At 49.4% G+C, this 14,140-nt stretch overlaps 1 protein-coding gene and 1 long non-coding RNA gene across 2 annotated transcripts; one reads left to right on the forward strand and one right to left on the reverse strand.

Moving 5' to 3' along the window:
• Positions 1-1,184: 1,184 nt before the first annotated feature.
• On the reverse strand, positions 1,185-5,093 carry MCHR1 (melanin concentrating hormone receptor 1). The gene is made up of 2 exons (XM_036931494.2): positions 4,310-5,093; positions 1,185-3,050 (listed from the first exon to the last, which is right to left on the reverse strand). The coding sequence occupies exons 1-2, from the start codon at positions 4,389-4,391 to the stop codon at positions 2,071-2,073; spliced, it is 1,062 nt and encodes a 353-aa protein (XP_036787389.1). The 5' UTR covers positions 4,392-5,093; the 3' UTR covers positions 1,185-2,070.
• On the forward strand, positions 4,997-12,785 carry LOC130678929 (uncharacterized). The gene is made up of 5 exons (XR_008991885.1): positions 4,997-5,119; positions 6,742-6,858; positions 9,271-9,454; positions 10,603-10,709; positions 12,483-12,785. It is a non-coding gene; the product is annotated as an uncharacterized LOC130678929 (long non-coding RNA).
• The last annotated feature ends 1,355 nt before the right edge of the window (positions 12,786-14,140 follow it).

Here is a 14,140-nt window from a genome sequence, read left to right on the forward strand (position 1 = left end):
ACCTCCTCTCTTCACCCTCCATTTCCTGTTCACTTTGATTTCTCCTCCTTTCTGTTTACATTACCACCCACTCACTTCACTGTCTCAATCCACTTCGCTTCTATTTCAGTTTTCAGTATGCGGTTGAGAGCTGAAAGAAGGGGTGTTCCTCCCCCCAAGCCGACGGGAGCTGTTGATTCTGTCACTTGCATTTCCTGGGAGAGGCTGTCTGACTTATTTCCTCCCCCAGATTCCTCCTTGGAGGGGGAGTGGAGGATGGGAGACAGACCCCGGGGAAGCCTTCCATAGATAGGCACACCAGATTCAGGAAAATCTTCTCTGGAACCCGTGGGTAGGAGTCGCCTCAACGCCCCCCTGAGAATCTTGCTTTTTTTGTTGGATGTGCATCTAAAATAGATTTAGAGCCTACCTGTGGCAGCTGGAGACCCCCCTGTCAGCGAGTAAGGACAAGTTCACCCCCAGCTTCTACTCCCCACCCCCGGTGCTGGGGTGGAGTGGAATGCAAGCAGGGAAGTACTGCTGGACTGATGATAAAAAGAGCTCCCCGGGACTCAGAGAAGCTGCCCAGAAGTTTGCTGAGCAAGCTACCTGTTGCAACTCTGCAGTGAAAAATAGCCAGCACGGAGAGGCTGGTCTGATGCACCTGCTTTAAGGCTGCATCTGGACAACCCGGGAGCTTGCCGTTTGCTCCCACTACCTCATTAACGTCTGTGCGCGCGCAGGACTCCTGGCTCCCAGCCCCTCTCCGTGAAGAAGCTGAGAAGCAGCAGCCTTGGCTGCCGCCCAGCGGCCCCATCTGTAATCTTCCTGCTCCAGTGCGGCTCACCCCAGATCTTGGCAAGGGACTGGTGACTCAGCGGGGAGGTGGTGGGAGGACTTGGGGCCCGAGGGGCCAGCACTGGTGACAACCAAGGGCTTTTGAGCAGAAGATGGGAAGCCGAGTCCTGAGAACAAGCCTGGCAGCAGAATTGCAATCCAATGAATTCACAGTAATTCCATTTGTGTCCCTGCAGCCTATCCTCCCTGTGGGGCCAGACGAGCACATCCCCTACTTTTTCCTTCTTAAAATGCTGCCTGAACCACGTCTCGAGTCCACAGCTAAGTGACCCCTCTTTTCTTTTCCTGCCCCCTACCTCCACCCCCAACGCCAAGTCCAAGCAATTATACAAGAACATCCAGAGATATGTGGGTGGATATTTCCCTTTATTCGTCTTTATTTTGGAGAGGAAGTGCTAGAACAAAAAGATGATTCAAACACACCAGGACATCAGAATGACCCCACACATGCAGGACACTGATGGGCGTCACTCCGGATTTGGTGCCTGACAGATGTGCCCCACCGAGACAATGTCGCCACAGCTGCAGAAGTCCTCTTGCCTCCCCATTTTTCTTAATACCCACACCCATACCTACCCCAGGTACACGTGTTAGTCTCAGTAAGTGGATCTCCTTGCAACCTGGGCTTTTACTCCTGTGGTGTCAGAGCCCCCCAACCCCAAAATAAACATGCATCCCCTAGAGATAAAGGGAAATCAAACCCAGGATGCTATAACACAGAGAGGGGGCATGCTTCATTTTTCATCATTCTCCAGCCTGGGAGAAAGGCTGCCTCCATCAAACCAATGGGAGATAGGAAAGAGCTTTGAGGCCGCACCCCCTCCCCGATTTCCCCAGGGCCCTGTGCAGGTTGGTCCCACTGCTCACACCCTGGCCCTGCCTGATTTTAAAGAAACCCAGCAGAATTCCTTTCCCCCCTTCTGTTGGGAAGAAGATATTTGGGAGCTAAGCAGATAGAGGGCTCAACTGAACATTTAAACCAAAATTTTCCTCTTCTTCCAAAGGTCTCACCCTGATCTCCCAAGGGAATTTCTGATGCTTGAAGCCCCCAAACCTGACTCCAAGCCTCCCCAGCGATTTGTGGGCCCTACGGAATGTTGTGAGTTGCAACAGCCCCTGACCACCCAGCATCCTTACATCCTCCCTGAGTGATCTTGGGTTTTCCTCAGCATCTCTCCCCATGGTCTGCGGTGGTGGTCTGACATGGAGGTGCCCTAGGGGGCAGGGGAAGGGTCAGGTGCCCTTGCTTTCTGTCCTCTCCTCATCAGCCGTCTGGGCATTGCTGATGGCTCGAAGCTGCCCCTGGGCCACAGGCTTCACAGACAGGACCAAGCGTTTGCGGAACGTCTCACAGAGCACGATGTACACGAACGGGTTGAGGCAGCTGTTGGCATAGCCCAAGCTGATGGCTGCGTTGTACAGGTAGACAAAGGTGAGTGTTGGGCGGCTGATGGACAGCTGGGTCAGCTGTAGCACATAGTAGGGTGCCCAGCACACAAAGAAGACCAGGCAGATGGCTATGGCTGTACGGGTCACCCTCTTTGTCCGCAGCCGGATGCTGCGTTGAGAGGCAGGGGCCACTGAGGAGGTCATGCGCTGCAGGATCCTCACATATGCAGCTGTGATGACCACAAAGGGCAGGGCAAAAGCCAGGAAAAACTGGTACAGGGTGAACCAGTAGAGGTCAGTGTCTGGGTTGGGCAGGCGGATGCCACAGCCCACTGTGCCTCCTGGGAAGGGGATAAGCCTGGCATAGAGCCATACGGGGGTGATGCTGATGAAGGAGAGGGCCCATAGGAGGCAGATTACCAGGGTGGCCACAGAGGGCTTCCGGAACTTGGTGGAGGAGATGGGGTGCACAGTGGCCAGGTAGCGGTCAATGGCCATAGCAGTCAGGATGTAGGTGCTGGTGAACTGACTGTTGGCATCCATGGCTGTGATGAGCGTGCACATGGTCTCTCCAAAGTGCCAGACACCATTGCCCATGAGCTGGTGGATCATGAAGGGCATGCCCAGGAGAAAGAGGAGGTCCACCACCGAGAGGTTGATGATGAAGATGTCAGGGACGTTGCTGCACCAGTGCAGCTTGGACTTCTTCACCACCGCGAAGATGACAGTGGAGTTCCCGATGATGCCCAGGAGGCAGATGGTGCCAAACACTGAGGGCATGATGATATTGATGTAGGAGACACTACCTGTGCGAGGAGGTGGCCCTGGGGACAAAAGGAGCAAGTGTGGACCATTTGAGGTGGACTCTGATCTCTAAGGGCCGACATGCTACTGGCATGCACAGCCTCTAGCGACGCACCTGCCTCCTCTTCATTCTCCTGCCGTTGCAGCGGAGGGCCCCCCATTCATCTGGAATCCTCTCCCACCATTCTCCCTCCCCACACTGTTGCTAATCCTGTCCCCTTTCCCTCCTCCACTGGTTCCCTGGTTAATCTTACCAGATTCTCCCACACCACCCGTTAGATGAAGGACCCGGTCCTTTGCCTCCCTCATTTTCTAAAGGCACAGAGTCAAGAACCACAGTTATCTGCAGAGAATTATTTTGTGGGCCCCTGGGCTTCACCACAAAACCTCATCAAAATAGCCAGAAGGACATGACAGTGTGTGTGTGTGTGTGTGTGTGTGTGTGTGTGTGTGTGTGTGTGCGCGCGCGCATGCATACATGGGCATGTGTTTTCTCTTCCTATTTGCAGCCCTGATCATTTCATTTTAGAAATGGCTGGTTTACAAATTGCTGGTGCACTGATTCCTGGGTATCTCTGTGGGCAACTATCACGTAGAGGCTTATACCTGTCAGGCCTGCAGCCCTCCCCTGTCCTGGGTTCTTATCAGGGGTTTCCTTGGTCTGCATCTTCTGAGCCTGGGTTTCTCGAGGGAGCAGAGACTGAAGCTGTTGCAGCCCAGCCACCTGAGAATTTTCTCCACACAAACCTTTCCTCTTTTTCCTTCCTTTCCATCTCCTTCACAGCTAAGATTCCAGGGCATCTCAGCTCTGGATATGCCAGGAAGCTTCATTCACCAGGAAAGTTAATCCCCTCACAGCTCTGTGTGTGTTTCCGATCCCATTACCGTAGTTTGGGTAAAGAGCCGAGGAGATCACGAATGGGTGAGCCTCCAGCTATCTGCCCCCCACGCTGTCCTCCGGCTTCTCCTGCCCGCTCTCCCAGCCCGGAATTTTTCCTGCAAAGCGTGTGTGGAACTCGTCAGCGAGCCCTCCCCGTCTCCCTCGCGGCTGGCCACCATCTCTTGCCACTTCTGGACGTGCTTTGCCTTCTTCTCTGCTCCTGCCTCTTCTGCTCCCACCTGCCCTGCCCCCTCGCCCCTTCCCCTGGGGAGAGCAGGCTGCAGGCCTCGTCCCCAAGAACTGTAATAAAGTTTCTCAAGCAGTTTGGCTCGGGGGAGAAACCTCCCATTCCCCACCCCCCAGCTCAGAGGAGGGGGGCTCCCCCCCAGCACTGCTCACCGGACGAGGTGAGGTTATCCGGGCCGTCCGAGGTGTTGCTGGCATTGGGGCCGGTGGGCAGCAGCGGGGCTCCCAGGTCCATTCCGCCGGCGCCGGCGCCTGCTCGCCTGGGCACCCACGCAGGCTGCGGCAGCCTCCAGCGCCACCCGCCTCGTCCCGGAGCCCGAGCCCCGCAGTCCGAGGGGGGTCTTCCTCAGCACTCCGGTCGGCAGCCTCCAAGCCCTACCGCTCTCCCACTCCTTCCTTCCCGGCTCCCACTGACATCACTTAGACACATTAACATTCGGAGGCAGATGCACATTAACCTCTTCAGTCCCGTGTTGCAACTCCCACCTCTGACGGCCTGCAGCAGCCGAGGGGCCCCGGGGAAGCTCAGGCAGCCCCATCAGGCAGGGGGCTTCCTTCCCGCTGGCACCTGGGACTGTCTGGTGTGTTCCCAGGGAGTGCTGCCCCCTTCATGCGACAAGCACCAGGACGCAGCAAAGGCAAACGGGCTGCCCCCGGTCTGGAAGAGAGAAGGAGCCCGGCCAAGCCTCTAACCCCCCTACAGGCGGCCGGGGTGGCTGGGCGGCTTAGCAGGGGCCTGGAGTGACGGAGCCTGGGAAGGGGAGGCTGGGACCACAGCATGCCTGCCCCCCAGGCCCCCGCCACTCCCCTTCCAGTGTCCTGATGGGTTGCCACCGCCCACTGGAGACTGCCAGGGTCCTTCTGAAGCTGAGGAGTCGTTGGCTGCTGAGCCTTCGAGTGGCATCCAGAGATGACTCAGGTCACTCCATGCTGGTGATGGTCCGGATCTCACGGACCAGAAAGGTATAAACTCCCTTCTGCACAGGGTCCGTATGGACCAGGTTTACAGCAGTTTTATTTTTCTAAATGCTCTGAGGTCCCTGCAGTTTTATCTGGGATTCCTTGACACAAATTCAGAGCTTAAGTCCCCAAAGAGACTGTCAACTAGGAACAGCCTTAGAGGCCAAAGCGCTGAGTGAATTCTCAGCAGAGACATCCTACTGCCAGCCTCCATGCCCCTCACAGCCAAGAGCTGTCACCACACTCAGTGCCAGATTTAGGAGCCAGGATTTCAAGGTAACTGCAGTCTGATCCCCACCTGCCTCCTCAGTCTTATTTATTTACGTGCTTTGTCCAACAAATATTTGTTGATCACTTACTACTTGCCAAGCATTATTCTAGGTTCTATAGTGAAACAAAACACAAACTCCTAGATCCCTTGTCCTCATGGAGATTACATTCAAATTGGGGGAGAGTTTATGATATTGGTCACCTGTACTATGAAAAACCTAAAGCAGGGTGAGTGGCCAGGGAACTTTACAGGAAATCGAAGTGGCTATTTTACCTCGGAAGGCCTCTCTGAGAAGTGTTTTGGATGAGTCCTGAAGAAAGTGAAGAAGCATGCTTGGAAATACCTGGAGGAAGAGCATTCCCAGCAGTAGGAATAGCAAGTGCAAAGGCCCTGAGACAGGAGTGTGTTAGGTGCCTTTGAAGAGCTGTAGTAGACCAAAAGGGAGATTAGCAGATATGTCAGAGAGGAAATGGGAAGAGCTGGTTCTGTCGGGCCCTGTCAGCCATTGTAAGGACTTTGGCTTTTCCTTCAGGGGAAATTGGAGTCATTGAGGGTTTTCATCTGAGGAAGGACATGATCAGACATGATCAGACATGTTTCAGAAGGATCACTCACCTGCTGGGTAGCAAGGGAAACAAATTGAAAAGGTATCTTAGCTTGGGTTCCCTTGAAAGCAGGGCCTGAGACAAGAACTTATGTGCACAGGGCTTTTCTGAGAGATGACCCGTGAAGCAGGCATGAGGGAGTGGGGACAAAGAGATGGGAAAGGAGGAAAAGCCAGCTCAGGGTGCGTTATCCAGGTCACTGCTGTGGGCAGCAAGACCTTGAGTTTACCAGGATCCTTGAAAAGCGCACAGACTATTTTCCAGAAGCATTCACTTGAAGACTGGGAGGGAGGAACTTTCCAGCTGCCCCTTTCCCCTACTGGTTGAGGGTCGCCCTGGGGCATTAGCTCTGCACTTCTGAGTTGTATGGGTAGAGCAGGCTATTATAGCATCAAGCTTCAATGGGGCAGAAAGCAAAGAGATGTGTAGCTCACCATTGAGTCAAGAAGCTGTTAGCACAAGGTGACTCTTGTGCTGGAGCCAGAGGGATCTGACAGCAATGAAAGGCAGAAAGCAAGTGGACACAGGGTGCACACTGGAGGCGACACACTGTTGGTACAAGATCAGCTGAGCTCACAGACAACTGTCTGCAGGTGGAGCCGAAGTCAGAGCTGGCTGAGGGACATGTGACATCGGTTACTAGAGGCATCTGATTTAGATGATTACAAGGATCCAACTGAAAGACAACAGCCTCTTAGGCCCGGGAGGTGGAGATGGGGAGAAATGGTAGGTTTCTTTACATTTTGCAGAGCCCAGAGGATTTGCCAAAGCACTGGATGAGAAATGAGAGAGAGGGGGAGGCGTCATGGTGACACGCAGGTGTTTGGTCCAAACCTGGGAGAATGAATGGACTGTCGTTTCCGGAGGTACGGAAGCCTGTGCCAGGGGAAGACTTAGAAAAATTAAGAGTTCTGTTTTGGAAACATTACGTTTGAGATGCCTATTAACATCTAAGTGGAAATGATGGGTAGTAGTTGGATATGAGTCAGAAGTTCAAGGGAGAGGTCATGCCTGGAAATAGAGTTAAATTGATGACACTGGATGAGCTCACCTCGGGAGTGGGGGTGAAGAGAGAAGTTGTAAGGACTTGGCCCTGGGGCATTCCAAAGTTTACAGGTTGGGAAAATGAGACTCACAGCCCATATTTCCTTTTCTTCCACTCGCCATAGTCTTCCCATCTCCCTCCTTCCCTCCATCCCTCCAACCAGCCAGTCGTCCCTGAGCCCCTGCTAGATACCAGGGGTTGTGTTTTCTAGGAACAGACTGTGGAATGGAGAGAGGCATATAAAATGTTTATTGTGGGGTGACCCCTGGAAGAGGAGCAAGGAACATGCACTGGGAAGGGGGACACAGATTTAAGGCTATATAGTTGATATCACTAAAACCTTGGCCAAGGCCACACTGCTTGCAAACTCCTTCTGAGAACCGAATTTTTTTACCTACTCTCCTCCGAGCCATCTGGCTCTTGACTTGTTGCTCAGCCCTGCCCAGAATAGTCTTGAGGAGGATCAAGCCTCCATATAGCACGAAACCTTTTTCCTCCCATCCATGTGTTCCCACCTACCATTCCCTACCCAGGGCACCTCAAGGGTTTGATGTATCCACATGGCTCCCCCAGTGTTGGTATCCACCTGTCCTGGACTTTCCAGGACTTGGCTGCCGTCTGCATGTTTGGAAGGCTTCCTGGGGTCATTGCACAGGATTCCTACCTGCTTCCCACTCCTGCCTGGCCTCTCTCACTGTACTCTCCACCAAACAGAAGTGTTTAAGATACAGATAAATTTAGTTAAGATATAAATGTTATCTATACACAATGGAATATTATTCAGCCATAAAAAGAAAAGAAATCCTACCATTTGCAACAACATGAATGGAGCTGGAGGATATTATGTTCACTGAAATAAGCCAGGCAGAGAAAAACAAGTACCAAATGATTTCACTCATTTGGGAGTATAACAACAAAATAAAACTGAAGGAACAAAATAGCAGCAGACTCACAGAACCTAAGAAGGGACTAGTGGTTATAAAAGGGGGTGCTGGGAAGGGTGGGTGGTGAGGGAGAAGGGGATTAAGGGGCATTATAATCAGCACTCACAATATAGGTAGGTCATGGGGAAGGCAGTACAGCACGGAGAAGACAAGTAATGACTCTATAGCATCTTACTTCGCTGATGGACAGTGATTGCAATAGGGGGGTGAGAACTTGATAATATGGGTCATGTGAAACCTTCATAAGATTGCATATCAATGACAGGTCAAAAAAAAAGATATAAATGTTATCTCCCTACTCCATTGCTGAAAACACTTTAGTGGCTCCCAATTGCTTTCAAAATAAAGTTAATCCTTTAGCAAAATGTAGTGAAGATGACTTTTTTGGTTACTCAGAAGTTGATGCCCCAGAAAACCAAGGCCTTGGGAAATTCTTTGGGAGGGAAAGTACCAGCACCTCTAGGCAGCCTTTGGTGGGAAAAGCAGCAGTAAAAGTGGGCTTCCTTATTTCAGTGGGGATGTGTAGACCCTGGGCTGTAGAAACAAGTAGCAATACTTAATTTCCAGAGGAAAGTGAGCCTGGTTATTATACTAGGCAGGGCCTTTGGGGTGACCAGGATGTCTGACTTGCAGAGATTAATGTGGTTAATTGATCATCGAGTTCTTAAAACCAAAATAAAGGAGCAGCCCACAGACTAAGTTTCTATTTGATTTGTATATCTGAAGAAAAACTTCAGGTCTGGTAAACAGAGGTCTGACTTTAGCCACCATGACTGACAGCAGCCCCTGACCAACTCCCAAGTCTGGGTCAGTCTCTGATCCAGCCTGGTGCCCCTCATTTAGATTCATGTGCACTGTACCCTGTACTTGTCCTTCATACCAGCCATAACAATTGTAATCATTCATTTATTTATTTGTTTAACTGATTATTTAGTGTCTTCCCCTCACTAGGTTATAAATTCTAGCTCAATGCTGGGCACATGATAGACATTCAATAAATGTTGGATGAATGAAAGGTGTGATATAATGAGTCATAAGAAATACGTATTTGCTCATTCAGATGACCAAATATTTATTTCCCAGGTATATTTGGTCTTCAACCATAGTTCTTAAAGACACTGCAGTCTTAAAAGTGAAATGAGTGTCTTACCATGTTTATGAGAGACTTTTGGGTCCTCCCAAGGGCAGGGGTGGAGGTTAAATCAGCCAGTGGCCAGTGACTTAGCCAATCATGACTATGCGATGATGTCCTTGCACAAACCCGTGAGAAGAGCTTATTGCCCCCTTAGACCCTGCTTCTCAGTCAGAGAGAGCGTCTACATCTGAAGAACCAGAGCACCTCCACGTGCCACGGAGCCAGGACCCAAGCTCCACGAGAATAGAAACTCCTTCATTTGAGACCTTGCCCTGTGTATCTCTTCACCTGGCTGTTGACTTGTATCCTGTACAGTACCCGTTATTGAGCTGGTAAACGTAAGGGTTTTCCTGAGTTCTGTGAGCCGCTCTAGCAAATTAATCGAATCTAAGGGGGAGGTCATGAGACCTCCAGTCTGTAGCCAGTTGATCAGAAGCACAGCCTGGGACTTGGACTGGTGTCTGAGTGGGGGGTGGAGGGCAGTCCTGTAGGACGGAGCCCTTAACCTGGGAATCTGGTGCTGTCTCCAGGCAGACAGCATCAGAATTGAGTTGAGTTCTCCGACACCCTGCTGGTGTTCGAGAATTGCTTGGTGTAATGTGTGGGAAGACCTCCTTCCACACACATACACCCACTGGAATCAGGTCTCGGGAAGCCAAACGGAGTTATACTATTACTATTGTTGTATATGAAAGAACATATCACAATGGCTAATAGACGAACATATGTGAAAGTCCCCAGCACAGAGGTGGGCAGAAGGGAGGGGAGCCCAAGCAGTATCTGGAGGCTGTGCTGAGCCCCAGGGCTTCCTGGCCAGCGTGGCAGCAAAGCCTGTAAGCAGGTAGTGGACATCCCTCAGCTGTGAGGCAACCCAGAGGACACAATCAAGATCCTTCTGATTGTGAGAAAGACGAAGGAGATCACTTTCAGAGATGGGGATTCATTGCAAGGATTCACATAAGTCCCACAGAAGCATGAGAAAGCAGCTGAGGTAAAAACACTTGCATGGAAATTTGATACTTGCTACAACATGATTGAAACTTGAAGAAATTATACTAAGTGAAAGAAGCCAGGCACAAAAAGGACAAATAGTGTATGATTCTACTTCTTTGAGGCACCTGGAGTAGTCAAGTTTATAGAGATAGAAAGTAGAATGGAGGTTACCAGGGCCTGGGGAGGTGGAGTGGGGAGTTGCTGTTTAATGGGGACAGAGTTTCATTTTAGGAGGATGAGGGTGATGGTTGTACAACAATGTGAACATACTTAATGCCAATGAACTGTTCATTTAAAAATGGTTAAAGTAAATTTTATGGTATGTCTATTTTACCACAATATAAAAATGTTAAACGGGTTAAAAAAAAAAAGAGTATCACATACAGTAATTCAGTTCAAAAGCTTTTTGTAAGATTTCAAAAGCCTCATATGAATCACATCCTTATAAATTGCAGCTCCACTGCATGTTCAGTGAAATATCTTTTCCTCATAGAACATGGAAAAACTAAAACCACCACCACCTCTCTGGCTCCAGAGATTCTAAGACTTCAGGCCCCATGGAGACCTGGACAGCACTAAACATCTGGGTGAACAGATAAGGTAGGTCACTTTCCTTCTTGGTGGGACCCCAGCCCTGTGCTGTCCAAGAGAGAGGATGATTTTCTTTTTTGTCTATCAAGTATTAGGAATCCCCATGGGACAGCAAGTTACTTCCAAGCAGAGGCGCTGGCCTGAGGTGCCTGTGACCAGGGGAAAAGGGCTGGCTTCACCTTCAAAAATCATTAGAGTTGTACAAACTGTGTGTAGAAAGAACTGTTTAAGGCCTACCTGCCTTAAAAAGGAGCTCTGTGATATTTGACATGGATGCCAAGACAATTCAGTGAGGGGAAGAAGAACGTTTTCAAAACTGAGGCTGCAACAACTGGCTATCCACACGCAAGAAAGTGAAATCAGACCCCTACTGCACACCATATACAAAAATTAACACAAAATGGATCATGGACTAAATGAAAAAACTGAAACTATTAAACACTTAGAAGAAAATATAAGGGTAAACCCTTGTGACTCTGAGTTAGGCAAAGTCTTAGATCTGACATGAAAAGCACAAGCAACAGAAGAAAAAATAGATAAATTAGACATCTTCAAAATATGAAATTTTTGTTTTTCATCAAGAAAGTGAAAAGGGGATGCCATCAAGAAAGTGAAAAGGGAACCCACAGAATGGTAGGAAATCTTTGCAAATAATATATCTGATAAGGGACTTGTATTTAGACTATATAAAGAACTCTTACAACTCAATAGTAAAAAGACAAATAATCCAGTTTAAAAATGAGCAAGGATCAGAATAGACACGTCTTCAAAGAAGATACACAAATGGACAGACAATAAGCACATGAAAAGATGCTCAACATTACTAGCCATTAGGGTAATGCACATCAAAACCACAATGAGGAATGTACCTAATGCCACTGAAGTGTGCACTTACACATAATTAAAATGATATATATTATGCTACATATATTTTACCACAATTTAAAAAAACCCAGTGAGATACTACATCACACCCACTCAGGTAGCTATAAGAAAAATGACAGAAATTAACAAGTGTTTCAAGGATGTAGAGAAATTGGAATCCTCATACATTGTTGGTGGGAGTGTAAAATGGCACAATCACTTAGGAAAACAGTTTAGCTGCTCCTCAGAATGTTAAAGATAGAGTTGCCACAGGACCCAGCAACTCCACGCCTCGGCCTATACCCAAGAGAAATGAAAACACATCCACACAAAAACCTGTACACAGCTTTTCAAAGCAGCTTAGTCATAATAGCCCAAAATTGGAACAATCCAAATGTCCATAAACTGAATGGATAAATAAAATGTAGGCTGTCTGCCCAAAAAAAGTATTTTTCAGCCATAAAGAGGAATGAGGTACTAACCCATTGCTGCGACGTGGATGAACCCTGAACTCACGCTGAGTGAAAGAAGCCAGTCACAGAGAACACTTACCTTATTATTGCAACTATACAGAATGCCCAGAATAGGCAAATACATAGCCACAGAAAGTCGAGCAATGATTACCTAGGAGTGGGAGGAAGGTGGGGAAGGGGAAGGAGGTGACTGCTGATGAGTAGGCGTCCTTTAATGGGCCGATGAAAATATTCTCAAGGGTATTGTGATAGTTGCACCACCTGTGAATATACTAAAAACCATTGAATTGTACGCTTTTAAAGGATGTATTTTTTTTTTTTGGTAAAGGATATATTTTTATGGTATGTGAATTATATCTCAATAAACCTGTTTTTAAAAGGGAAGAGGGTTGCTTTGGACATTGGAAGCACTGAGAAATGATGCCGTATCCTTTCCTGTCCTCAGGGCTAATGTCCACTGTCTCCCTTCGGCCCTGCCTACTGGGAACCTCATCTAGCTACATTTTGCCAACCATTTGAAGGGTATCAGGGCTTCCAGTTGGGAGCCACCTTGAACACTCTTCGCTGAAAGAGACTTCCTGGAACATCTCTGATATCTGAACCGCAGCGTGCAGTTGGATTTCGGCCGGTTCTGCTGACGATGTTGGTGTGAGTGACTTGGATGAGTCCACACTTGGGCTCTGCTGCTGACTTGCTGTGTCATCCAGTGAGTCCCTGACCTGCTTGGTGCCAAACGGTAACCGGAGTAAATGAGCCTGCCTTGGGATTCTCCTTGCTGTGGATTTTATTTATTTATTTATGTTTGAGGCAAAATTATAGTAACTAATTTGTGCAGCCTTTTTTATACACATGCCTTATCTTAGCTGACCACATGGAACAGATAGGACCCCTGGTGACAGATGTGGAAATGGAGCCTCAGAGAGTTGGGTGGCTTCCCCAGTGCCTCCAGCTGGCCCAGTGGAGCTAGGCCCCAAGCCCAGGCCTTTTGCTTTTCTGACTCCAAATCCCGTGCTCATTCCTCTCCGTGGGACTCCCTTGGAAGGACACTTTCTTGCTACTTCCAAAATGCTGATGGTGAGAAAACAGCCTAATTTTGGGGTTGGTCTCACCCCTATGTTTTTAGTCCTTCGAGACAGCCCCTCTCTGGCCATTTGCCTGGTGGCGGCCTCTTTCCCGCCTCTGTTCTGTAGCATCTGGGCCCCAATTTCACTCACTTGAACAGGACTGGGCAGGCTTAACTGTGAGGGGGTAAATGTTTGTGGAAAGGACTGAAGTGGGTGAAGAGTGAGAATCCAGCTCTTTTTAGAAGAATTTAGTTCCCAGTCTGTATTACTGCACACAGGACACTTCATGGTTTGGCCTCTGCCCACCTACCAGGCACCTACCTCTTTCCCACTACCTCCTGCGTCCACCCTATGCCCAGTGTCATATTTAAACCTCTTAGCAGTTCCAGAAAGCCCTGCATGCTCCTACAACTTTTGCACACGGCACCCCTCGTATTTTTTCTGCTTGGCCACCTCCTCAGCTGCTCTTCAGGGGCCCCAGAACGACCGACCTTCCCCTCCAGGAGGCTCTTGCTGCCAGCCCCGTCCTTCTGCTCCCTGCCCCGTCCTCCACCAATCATCTGCCTCGGCTCATAGTGCAGCAGGAAAGGCCTAGGGGAGCGCGTGGAGGCGCAGCAGTGTCCAGAGCCTCCCCGTGCCCAGCCCTCAGGCTAGTCTCACTGAGACCTCCTGCTCAGTAGTTTCTCCTCCTATGACCTGCTTCATTCTTCCCTCAAGGGATTTTCCTTCAATATGTCCCAGCACCCCATCCCAGCCATCACACCCATTGAAATGAATGATTTTCTCATTGTCTCCCAGACTAGATTGTGCGCTTCCTGAAGTCGGGATCCCCGTTTATTTTTGTGCCTTACTTCCTAGGTGGGACCTGGCTGGGAGCAGGTTCTCCGTGTTTAGTTCTGTCCAGCTCTGAGTGGTTGTAAAAGGCACTCTATGACATTCTGCACTGTCCCCTTGCCCTCCTGTCTCTTCTCCTCTGTTTCCTCTCCTCTGTAATCCCTTCCTAACTATTGCCTCCCTACCCTGTGCGCCTCCCCCACCC

This window comes from Manis pentadactyla, chromosome 10, assembly GCF_030020395.1.
Source record: "Manis pentadactyla isolate mManPen7 chromosome 10, mManPen7.hap1, whole genome shotgun sequence".
Classification (NCBI taxonomy): Eukaryota; Metazoa; Chordata; class Mammalia; order Pholidota; family Manidae; genus Manis; species Manis pentadactyla.

What these genes read in the sequence shown, in the direction of transcription:
- MCHR1 (XM_036931494.2), bottom strand. Translation starts at nt 4,391, where the DNA reads ATGGACCTGGGAGCCCCGCTGCTGCCCACCGGCCCCAATGCCAGCAAC. An exon ending in GGATAACCTCACCTCGTCCG is followed by an intron (nt 3,051 to 4,309) that starts GTGAGCAGTGCT and finishes TTTTGTCCCCAG; the next exon opens with GGCCACCTCCTCGCACAGGT.